Below are 11,922 nucleotides of genomic sequence, written 5' to 3'. Positions count from 1 at the left end.
GCTGTGTACAAAAAAACACTGGACTCATTTACAGTACATATGACTATAAGGAAGTGACTACAGGAAACCCGGCCGTCAAACTTTTTTACCTTTATTTAACTAGGCAAGTCAGTTAAGAACAAATTCTTATTTAAACTGACGGCCTACACCGGCAAAACCCAGATGACGCTGGGTCAATTGTGTGCCGCCCTATGGGACTCCCAATCACGGCCGGTAGTGATACAGCCTGGAATCAAACCAAGGTCTGTAGTGATGCCTCTAGCACTAAGATACAGTGCCTTAGACCGCTGCGCCACTCGGGAGCCCAGTGGGAACTGCTGCGTACTATCCTAGTTCAGTTATAATTTGTTGATAACCTGACTGAAGTTTGCAGTATCCAACATCTGGGAAGTTTTGGATCTGTTTTCCCAAAAGCAGCATTGTACATTTTCTGGAATGGAATGGCTGAAACCATCTCAGTATATTCTTTTGATTGTCTTCCATGTTAGCACTAGTTAGCATTACCTGCGCTAATCCTGTATCTGTCTCGTAGCACTAAAGGAATCAGCAGATCTCTGTGGTTTAAATCAGATTAACTAACACGGAGGGTCACGGGAGAAACCCTGCTAATTAGACCAGCCTAGCACTACTTTGAAAGGGATTTAGGCTGCATCCTAAATGGCATGCTATTCCCTATGTATTGCAGTACATTTGACCAGGGCCCAATAGGGTGCCATTTGGTACACAGCCTTAGGTCTTATAACGTTCCGAGAATCCAGCCAAAAACATAATACGATCTGCAGCGTTAAATCTTAAAAAGCTTACGATAAAAAACTCGCCACACAACCCTATTAGTGACGGATTACCAGTATAGCAATAACTTCATCACATGTAACGGTGGCTTCAAAGGGTGCCCCATCCATCTTTCAGAGCCCTGTGTTTATGTTAGTCATTTAGGCTGTTCTGTTTAATGATATGGCAACCACCAAGGGCCTGCTTGTATAGAGGCTGTTCATCACCCTAATCTTTGGGTTGGCAGTGACTGACGTCAGTTCGAAATGGGCCATTGTCTATTCCTCTGTCACTAGATCCCTCACTCCTTATTTTTCTGTATTTCACTTAGTTTTTTGTCTTTGTTTTATATCTCTACCTGACTGAATCTGTCTTTCTCTCTCTGTGGATATCATTTTACATTTTAGTCATTTAGCAGACACTCTTATCCAGAGCAACTTACAGTAGTGAGTGCATACATTTTTTTTTCTTTTTTCAAACCCACAACCCTGGTGTTGCAAACACCATGCTCTACCAACTGAGCCACAGGGAGTCAGTCTCTCTCGCTCTCTGTGGATATCGGTCTCTTTCTCTCTCGGTCTGCCTCTCCATCCAGTCGGGAGATGAGGGCCCGGTGTGGTGTAAATTGAATGTTAATTTGATGTTTTTAAATCAGGTGCTTGAGCGTTCAGTAAACATTGCACTATTTCAGGAGGCAGCTAGATTTAACCCGTCTGTCTGTTACCCAACATGATTACTTTCACCTGCACACCATTGTGTTCTCTTAACTAAATGCTATGCTTTCCAGGGTTGTGTACAGTTGGGTCCAAAAAAAATATATAATATAATTGTCCAATTAGAACATAGAATTTATTTTTACAAAAATAATATTCTAAGGTGTGCCCAGCTGGACATGACCCAGATCATAGGCTGGATGTCTTATCACTGTACTGTACGTGTGACATCATGTATGCAAGAGTTTGGTTTTCTACTGATGATAGACTGTCCTGCATCTTATTCTTGTTGGTGGCTTTACGTACGGATGGAGCTATGTCTACTTAGATTTTTTTCCCCCTTTAGAATAAACTAATATTATTTCATCAACTTCTTATTTCTTCAACATCACACAATTGTGTTTCAAATGAAGAAACCCCCCTTCAAAACAAAATGACAGACTGCTATGTATAAAATATTTATTATAAATAGTATTTTACATATCATTACAAATACTCTCATTTGTGCTTACAATAATTACATGTACAGTATCATTACAGGGAACGTATGATTATCGTGACATTACTGTCCTCATGATATATTTATATTAATGTTTGATCTTTTAGTAACACTTTACTTGAAGGGTATCTACATAAGCACTTCATAACATATGCATAACCCATACAGCACATATACAGTACCTTTACTAAATGCTTATGTCAATTACAGTAGGTCAAAAAATATTTTCATTATGAATGTGTTAAAGTCCTTATATACTGTTGGTACCCTTAAAGTAAAGTGTAACCAATATTCTCTCTCTCTCTCCACATGATATTCCAAAGTAGTATGTACATACATAGTGCCACTAGGCAGCAACCCTGAGCTGACCACAAAAATAGTTTAATGTTGTTTAAACTGGTCTGAAGTAATCATGCTCACATGTTTTAAGGAGTGCAACAGAGAATCAAGTTTAAGGGTTTTTTGGTGCTCTGGGAGTCTGGGCCTTTAAACAAGGTGTTTGTGATGATCAGGTTTTACTGACCAGGCTCATGCATGGAAGTGTTACGTCCCAAATCACACCCTATTCCCTATATAGTGGACTTATTTTGACCAGGTGACCTGTTCAAAAGTAGTGCCCTATATTGAAAATAGGGTGTGATTTGGGACGCAGCCAAGGACTAGCTGAATAGCTGGTAGGCTCTTTCTCAATTGTCTAAAATGTCAGTTCTCTCATAGCTTCCTCTAGTTTATTGCACTGATCTGAAAGAACTGACCAGGTTAAAGCTAGCCTAATGACGAGCGTCCACCATAAGGTTTTAACTGTCAAGTCTTTCCAATCAATGTAGAAAAAGGGGAGGAGCCTAGGAGAAAACTTTGAGCGCCCCAGATTACCCACCATCGAATCGTGATGCTATCCATCAGAGCTCTCTATCAATTGGTGTTCTAAACAACCCTTCTCCTCTGTGATGTCATCACAGTAATAAAACCCAACATATAGGGATCACCCATTAATGCAGGTGAACAGACTAAGCCAAGAATAAATACTTCTAAAAGTTTATCATCAAATATTGTACACATGCATAAGCAGCTGGTATGAGAATGTACATCAAGTTTCCATATAAGTGTGGTAAATGCATTATTGATGTACATTTGATGATGTGATTTCAGATGGAAACATTTTGAAGAATAAAGTTACATTACAGCAATATGCACCAACCAAATGACATCATTGTTGTAGTTGCCCATGGTGGCCATTTTGGGACAAAAGCATGCTATAATATTTAGAAACATTTGAGCATTATAATGCATAGAGTACAGCCTAATTTTTCTCATTCAAACAACACCCCCTTACTCAGGCATTGGCCCATTAAACATTACTATACCATATGTCAAGCTAAATATGTTAAAAAATAAACAAGCTATTCTCTCTTTATGTTCACTTCTCCATATCATGGAGACCGTGAATCTAGGCCAAAGTTAAGGTATGTTTAAGTAAAATGTGTGCATTTGTTTACAATTTACTAGAAAATAGTAACACATTTACACCAATAAGGGTCATTCGGGTCAGCAGTAAACAATCATAACTGTATAGTTAACAGGGTAACACTTTACTTAACGCCAACACGGATAATGCATGATGTTGTTATAATGCATTATAAGACTTGCAATAAGCATATGATCCTTACAATGTCTTATCTCATCTCATGGTGATCCTTAATACATAACAGCTATTTTCAGAAAGAAATGCTTAATATAAATGCATAACATAGCCTATAACAACACATTTTGAAGGGTCATATATGCATATGACAAGTCATAAAGCACTATACATATTGGCTTTACATAGTGTGCTTCTGTTGACTACAATTAATATCTGTCCAGGATCGTAAATATACTATTCATAATTATTGCTAATACTGTCTGTAAGTGAAGACCCTCCACATTCCATGTTGTGTATGGTCAAAAGATAAACATGGTAACATTCATAAGTCGTAGTTTCCTTCAGATTCCAGCATGAACAAATCATCAAAATGTAGCCTAATGTAACACGATCACGATATGGGTTGGATTTAGTTCACGCATTGTAATCGCAGGCAGTTACAGCAGAGATATGATTTTTTGCTCTTTTACTACATAATTAATCAATTGAGTGCAGTGTTGCAGCTGTCTATGTTTGTAGCCATCTGCAGAATTTGTAGCACAATGCAGCAATTATGTAGCGTTATGTAGCCCAATGGGAACACTGAACCGTGGAGACCTCCCTTAAGACTGATAATGAACTACATATAAATGTACTGAAGCTGGTTTAGTGAACCCCACTCACAGGATTAGTAACCTTGCCAGAGACCTGAAGACTCACGTTAGCTACCCAAACTAATGCCGAGGCTTGAATACAGGCTAACACTGTCTTGTGGCATGCAAAGAGACCGGGCCCGAATGCCAGTTAGTCCCATATAGTAACAGGAAGAACTCTGGCAGCAGTTAACAGCAAGATCATCATCATCATACTGTATATTAAGATGACACTGCTAGGATGTGATTAGTTATGTTAAACTCACTGAAGGTGCCCACATCATTGAAGATGTGAACACAGTGGTTGAGAACTTTGGCACTGCTAGGTTCCAATTAGTGACAGAAGGTAATCTATATGTCCTGTGTATATAAATTAGATTTAAAACATTTACATTGATTACTAATTCACATGCCTCAAAATTATGTCTGCCTTTGATATTCGGCAATGGAGTTCACAGTAGTATACAGTAAGCTAGCCTACGGCAAGCTGCAGGGCCAAACAGTACTGAAATTAAGGTATGTTTAACAATGCGAGTCATGCAGCAAGTCATGCTTTGCAGTGAAGTCTTTTTTTTAGGAAGACCCAGTTACAAATGTTGTAATACTTCTTCTATACGTTTCACATGTACAGTGTCTAAGGAGAGAGCCATCGGTTAGATGGAGAAAAAAAATCAGCAAAACAATGCAACCTCCTCCACATGCAAACAGCACAACATGGCGAGGTGGAGTGGAGTGTTGTTAGTGCAACTGAAACAGTTCAGAGACATTCCCAGCACTGGAACCATCAGCCAAGAATACTGAACAAGCAGTCAACAAAAGGTGGTTGGTTGTTGGTTACTTGGCTATGGATATCATACTGAACAGAGAACTGCTAAGACATACGGTGATGGTCGGTCAGTCTGAAAGGGGGTAGGAGTTTGAGTTCTTTATAAAGACCATGCTGGTCTTCGATCAGTCAGTCAGGGTTCTCTATGCAGACCAGAAGATTGATTGGTTAAACGTGATGGTCCTGAGCTCTGATTGGTGAACACAGCCTCCTCCATCAGGTTTAAAGAAGACGATGACACAGAGTACAGTAGTAAAGTTGAAAAAACAAACCCTAAGTAATATATTCTGTGAACCACCTGTGTGTTTATGAATGCATTGATAGTATGCCAGGAGCAATATCTATATTGAATGATTTATAGCAAGTACAAAGCTCAATGTGCAGTACCACCTGTGTTGAATGCATGTATAGCCTTTTTGCATTTATAAAGGCAACCCCAAGGTACACGATATGACCAAAAGTAAGTGGACACCTGCTCACTGAACATCTCATTCCAAAATCATGGGCATTATTATGGAGTTGGTCCCCCCTTTGCTGCTATCAGCATCCACTCTTCTGGGAAGGCTTTCACTAGATGTTGGAACATTGCTGCAGGGACTTGCTTCCATTCAGGCACAAGAGCATTAGTGAGGTCGGGCACTGATGTTGGGCGATTAGGCCTGGCTCGCAGTCAGCGTTCCAATTCATCCCAAATGTGTTTGATGGGGTTGAGGTCAGGGCTCTGTGCAGGCCAGTCGAGTTCTTCCACACTGATCTCGGCACCCGTTTCTGTATGGACCTCGCATTGTGCATGGGGGCATTGTCATGTTGAAACAGGAAAGGGCCTTCCCAAATTATTGCCACAAAGTTGAAAGCACAGAATCGTCTAGAATGTCATCGTATGCTGTAGCGTTAAGATTTCCCTTCACTGGAACTAAGGGGCCTAGCCCGAACCATGAAAAACAGCCCTTACAGTTGACCAGGGCAGGGCAGAAATTTGATGAACTGACTTGTTTGAAAAGTGGCATGCTATGACAGTGCCACGTTGAAAGTTACTGAGCTCTTCAGTAAGACCATTCTACTGCCAGTGTTTGTCTAGGGAGATTGCATGGCTGTGTGCTCTATTTTATACACCTGTTAGAAATGGGTGTGGCTGAAATTGCTGAATTCACTAATTTGAAGGGGTGTCCACATACTTTTATATATATATATATATATAGTGTATACAGAAAGTCTTGTAAAGTATACTGCTCAAAAAAATAAAGGCAACACTTAAACAACACAATGTAACTCCAAGTCAATCACACTTCTGTGAAATCAAACTGTCCACTTAGGAAGCAACACTGATTGACAATACATTTCACATGCTGTTGTGCAAATGGAATAGACAACAGGTGGAAATTATAGGCAATTAGCAAGACACCCCAAATAAAGGAGTGGTTCTGCAGGTGGTGACCACAGACCACTTCTCAGTTCCTATGCTTCCTGGCTGATGTTTTGGTCACTTTTGAATGCTGGCGGTGCTTTCACTCTAGTGGTAGCATGAGACGGAGTCTACAACCCACACAAGTGGCTCAGGTAGTGCAGCTCATCCAGGATGGCACATCAATGCGAGCTGTGGCAAGAAGGTTTGCTGTGTCTGTCAGCGTAGTGTCCAGAGCATAGAGGCGCTACCAGGAGACAGGCCAGTACATCAGGAGATGTGGAGGAGGCCGTAGGAGTGAAACAACCCAGCAGCAGGACCGCTACCTCCGCCTTTGTGCAAGGAGGTGCAGGATGAGCACTGCCAGAGCCCTGCAAAATGACCTCCAGCAGGCCACAAATGTGCATGTGTCTGCTCAAACGGTCAGAAACAGACTCCATGAGGGTGGTATGAGGGCCCGACGTCCACAGGTGGGGGTTGTGCTTACAGCCCAACACCGTGCAGGACGTTTGGCATTTGCCAGAGAACACCAAGATTGGCAAATTCGCCACTGGCGCCCTGTGCTCTTCACAGATGAAAGCAGGTTCACACTGAGCACATGTGACAGACGTGACAGAGTCTGGAGACGCCGTGGAGAACGTTCTGCTGCCTGCAACATCCTCCAGCATGACCGGTTTGGCGGTGGGTCAGTCATGGTGTGGGGTGGCATTTCTTTGGGGGCCACACAGCCCTCCATGTGCTCGCCAGAGGTAGCCTGACTGCCATTAGGTACCGAGATGAGATCCTCAGACCCCTTGTGAGACCATATGCTGGTGCGGTTGGCCCTGGGTTCCTCCTAATGCAAGACAATGCTAGACCTCATGTGGCTAGAGTGTGTCAGCAGTTCCTGCAAGAGGAAGGCATTGATGCTATGGACTGGCCCGTTCCCCGGACCTGAATCCAATTGAGCCCATCTGGGACATCATGTCTCGCTCCATCCACCAACGCCACATTGCACCACAGACTGTCCAGGAGTTGGCGGATGCATTAGTCCAGGTCTGGGAGGAGATCCCTCAGGAGACCATCCGCCACCTCATCAGGAGCATGCCCAGGCGTTGTAGGGAGGTCATACAGGCACGTGGAGGCCACCCACACTACTGAGCCTCATTTTCACTTGTTTTAAGGACATTACATCAAAGTTGGATCAGCCTGTAGTGTGGTTTTCCACTTTAATTTTGAGTGTGACTCCAAATCCAGACCCCCATGGGTTTATAAATTGGATTTCCATTGATAATTTTTGTGTGATGTTGTTGTCAGCACATTCAACTATGTAAAGAAAAAAGTATTTAATAAGATTATTTCATTCAGATCTAGGATGTGTTATTTTAGTGTTCCCTTTATTTTTTTGAGCAGTGTATTACAGGGTGATAGAATGACATTGTGAATACATACAGAATCTATTGTACACTGGTGGCACAAAGAAAGTAAAATATGTATTCACCCCTTATAGATACTCTGAGAACCACTGATAGATAGTGATCCCACTGGAGATCTACAAGGATAATGAAGGTGAACAATACAACATTCATTGCTGCTCTGCTCTTACTCCATAGACTGGTAAAAAAAATAAAGTCTCTACCAAAATATACAGCCGATGTGTGCGAGCAGACTAGCACAACACAAGCGTACAGGAGTATAGGTGTGAACCTGTGTCTGTGGGTCACAGAGGGTAGCCAAACCCATGGTGGTCTTAAGGTCCCTGCACTGTGCCTTGAAACCCTTTCACCGCACTCACCCCAGAATCTTCAAAGTGACCAACAAGGTCAACTCCAAGGTTCCATGGCCCACAGGGGTAAAACCACCAGGTTCTCTTTAAATTAACAGCATCGTAGCGTCATCATCTGCTGCTTTTCACAGGCATCAGCAAGGTGAGGGCTAAGCAATGGCCTCAGCTGAGACACGCCAACAACTTCCAGCATCTCTGACCCTATGACCAAATTGCCCAGCATTGGGACAATAAAGATTTTCTGAATCTGTTAACCGTCTTCACACACTCAACATAAGCCCCTCTTTGCTTCTACGAAAATATGTCCTCCTTGTCCGAGTCTGGCGAGGTGGGTCTGGAGATCTCAAAGAGAGGCTTGGGGGAGCTGGGAGCTCTCCTTTGAGCTTTGAGGAGCTTCAGAGCCTCTGCTAGCTGAGCCTCCAGGCCGGCCATGCGGGTGTTCAAGGCCTTCAAGTCTTCTTTGAGCTCCAGCTTGAGCTCCAGGAGGGAAGCATGGAGAGTCTGCTCTGGGATAGGGTAGAAGGCGTGCTGCTTGGTCACCTCAGGGGGTACCACAGGGCTGCGGTCCTGTGGCGTGTTGCCCGTGGTTCGGGCGCCGTCCCCAACGTTGTCCAGGCGCAGATCGCTCTTGGTAATGCCGCTGTCGCACGAGCCGGTTTTCTTGAGCGAGGTCTGGGACTCGTGGGCTGCCCCTGCCTTGGTCCGTTCGGGTAGCGTCTCCATGGACTCGGCTTTGGACACCTTGGAAATTAAGAATATAATGTATTAATGCAGATGGCTGGAGAGCTATTGAATCATCACTAAGGCTATCTAATGCCAGGATTCAATTGGAGGCTGGGAATCCTAGTCTAAATATGTTATGTTTCTGGTCATACCTTGTTCCAGTTGGACTCCTTGAAGCGACCCCAGCCTTTGACCTTGGCTGGCTCGGACAATTGGAGAGACGGGGCCTGGAGCTGGGCTTTTTCTGAGGGGCCGGAGGTTGTGGACGCCAAGATGGAGATTGAAGGAATGGGCGTGGCTGGACTTTCGGTGACGGTGACAATGCTGGTGGTGGTGATGATTTCATGGATGGGAATGGGCTCAACATAAACGGTCTGGCCTCTCTCCAGGTCATCGGATGGGTCAGCCCGCTCCTGATGTACACGGGCCTCCTTCTGCTGCCGGAACCGCTGGAAGAGCCGACGGACCGGATGGTCCGGCGGGAGGTTGAGGGGCGCCTCATTCTTTCGTCTCAGGCGCTCCTCCTCCTCTCGTTTCACATCGCTGATCTTTCTGAACACAATCTGTAGAGAGACAACAGGCTCTTGATTAGTTCAATTCAACTATGAACTCCATCCTGTGTTATGTAGCTCATGTTGTGCGTTGGGTGGTATGTCTAACCACATTATGCTAAGCTATCCGTAGATTGCTGAAACTAACCAATAAACCAGAATGTACACTATAAAATAAAATAAAACATTTAATTGGGTCAATCAATTAAGTTTAGGTAAGTGAAAAAAATGTCAATGTGTATCTGCACCAAATTCAGCTTTGTTCGATGATGAGCTTCTCTGACAGTTAAGACTAGCACACAGGTAAGTATCTATAGTAGGTAAGCAGACAGATAATGCAGTAGCGCTAAAGGCATGGAAGTGCAGGTACAGTGCATTACTAATTTAAACCCATCAGACTGAAAACAGCAAATAATGCCTTTTGAGGAATCGCTCAAAGGAAATATAAATGGCTCCTCTTGTTTCTAGACTTTTTTCTCGACAGAAACTCAATCATTCTTTAGCAGGACTTTAACCAAAACACAAAGCAGCCATTTTTGATTATTCTGGGTGACATTTAGAAAAAGATTGTTGTATTTATGTTGATTTTACACAGCAAATGTTGTCCATGTTGTCCCACAAATTACATTACTTTAACCATTCACGCACAACACATTTCTTAGGATTTGTAAATATATATTCATAAGGAAAAGCACACGCAAAATATCAAAGTTCTATGCTTAGTATTTTCATTTATTTAGAGCCAGCACAAACACCTAACATTTCAACTAGGTCTTTTTCAAGGGTGTGCTGTGTGAGAAAACTCCTGCAGTCTGTATTCATACAAGTTTGAGTGAACAACAATTGGCAACAATTGGTAATTTCAATTAGACAATTGGATAGCAATCAATTAGTAAGTCACAGTTGACAATATTTTTTCTATATACAATATTTACAAAAGTCTACATACATTTACATTTACATTTAAGTCATTTAGCAGACGCTCTTATCCAGAGCGACTTACAAAATGGTGCATTCACCTTATGATATCCAGTGGAACAACCACTTTACAATAGTGCATCTACATCTTTTAAGGGGGGGGGTTAGAAGGATTACTTTATCCTATCCTAGGTATTACTTAAAGAGGTGGGGTTTCAGGTGTCTCCGGAAGGTGGTGATTGACTCCGCTGTCCTGGCGTCGTGAGGGAGCTTGTTCCACCATTGGGGTGCCAGAGCAGCGAACAGTTTTGACTGGGCTGAGCGGGAACTGTGCTTCCTCAGAGGTAGGGGGGCCAGCAGGCCAGTGGTGGATGAACGCAGTGCCCTTGTTTGGGTGTAGGACCTGATCAGAGCCTGAAGGTATGGAGGTGCCGTTCCCTTCACAGCTCCGTAGGCAATCACCATGGTCTTGTAGCGGATGCGAGCTTCAACTGGAAGCCAGTGGAGAGAGCGGAGGAGCGGGGTGACGTGAGAGAACTTGGGAAGGTTGAACACCAGACGGGCTGCGGCGTTCTGGATGAGTTGTAGGGGTTTAATGGCACAGGCAGGGAGCCCAGCCAACAGCGAGTTGCAGTAATCCAGACGGGAGATGACAAGTGCCTGGATTAGGACCTGCGCCGCTTCGTGTGTGAGGCAGGGTCGTACTCTGCGAATGTTGTAGAGCATGAACCTACAGGATCGGGTCACCGCCTTGATGTTAGTGGAGAACGACAGGGTGTTGTCCAGGATCACGCCAAGATATACATAGACAATACATTTAGACAAAATCATAAGTCAACATGATATTGATAGGGCCCATGTTTTCCAAAGCAATGCTCCCATGACTTGCAAAGGTAAAACAATATTGATAAAAATAAATCAAAACATGGCCATGATACATAAAAAAATAAAGGTCTGAGATTGATTTCCTCATTAAAGGGATACTTCGGATTCTGGCAATGAGACCCTTTATCTACTTGAGCCAGATGAACTTGTAGATACCATTTTTATGTCTCTGTGTTCAGTATGAAGAAAGAGGTAGTTTTGCGAGCCAATGCTAACTAGCGTTAGCGCAATGACTGGAAGTCTATGGGAAAGAGAGAGCTAAAGAGGTAGAGAAAGACAGATAATATATGCAATGGAGTTGAAAAATATGAACTACAGGCAATCAGTGTTCGAACAGGAGACAAAATATTGAAGAAAATTTGCTCATCTTATGATGTTCATTGCAAAAATGTACTTATTGATTCACTGGACACACACACACACACACACACACACACACACACACACACACACACACACACACACACACACACACACACACACACACACACACACACACACACAACTGAAATATTAAATGACAAATAGATTAGTATGGCTATCCTCATATCTATGGAGACAAATATTTAGCAGCACATTCTAGATTGCTTTTGAA

General features: G+C 43.0%; 1 protein-coding gene across 7 annotated transcripts in view; it reads right to left on the bottom strand.

Annotated features, from left to right (window-relative positions):
• Window positions 1-7,790: 7,790 nt before the first annotated feature.
• LOC106577203 (potassium voltage-gated channel subfamily H member 1) overlaps window positions 7,791-11,922 on the bottom strand; it is a 92,321-nt gene continuing 88,189 nt past the window's right edge. For 4 of the 7 annotated variants that reach the window (XM_014155094.2, XM_014155095.2, XM_014155098.2 and 1 more), the window contains 2 exons: window positions 9,126-9,536; window positions 7,791-8,991 (listed from right to left, as the gene is read on the bottom strand). In XM_014155094.2, the coding sequence (XP_014010569.1) occupies window positions 8,542-8,991; window positions 9,126-9,536 (861 nt within the window). In that variant the 3' untranslated portion in view covers window positions 7,791-8,541. The remainder of the gene's footprint in view (window positions 8,992-9,125; window positions 9,537-11,922) is intronic. The other 3 variants (XM_014155096.2, XM_014155100.2, XM_014155101.2) reach the window with 1 other exon arrangement.

Source organism: Salmo salar, chromosome ssa18 (genome assembly GCF_905237065.1).
Source record: "Salmo salar chromosome ssa18, Ssal_v3.1, whole genome shotgun sequence".
In the NCBI taxonomy this organism is placed as follows: Eukaryota; Metazoa; Chordata; class Actinopteri; order Salmoniformes; family Salmonidae; genus Salmo; species Salmo salar.
Note: the sequence above shows the minus strand (reverse complement) of the source record. Positions and strands in the feature narration are given on the sequence as shown.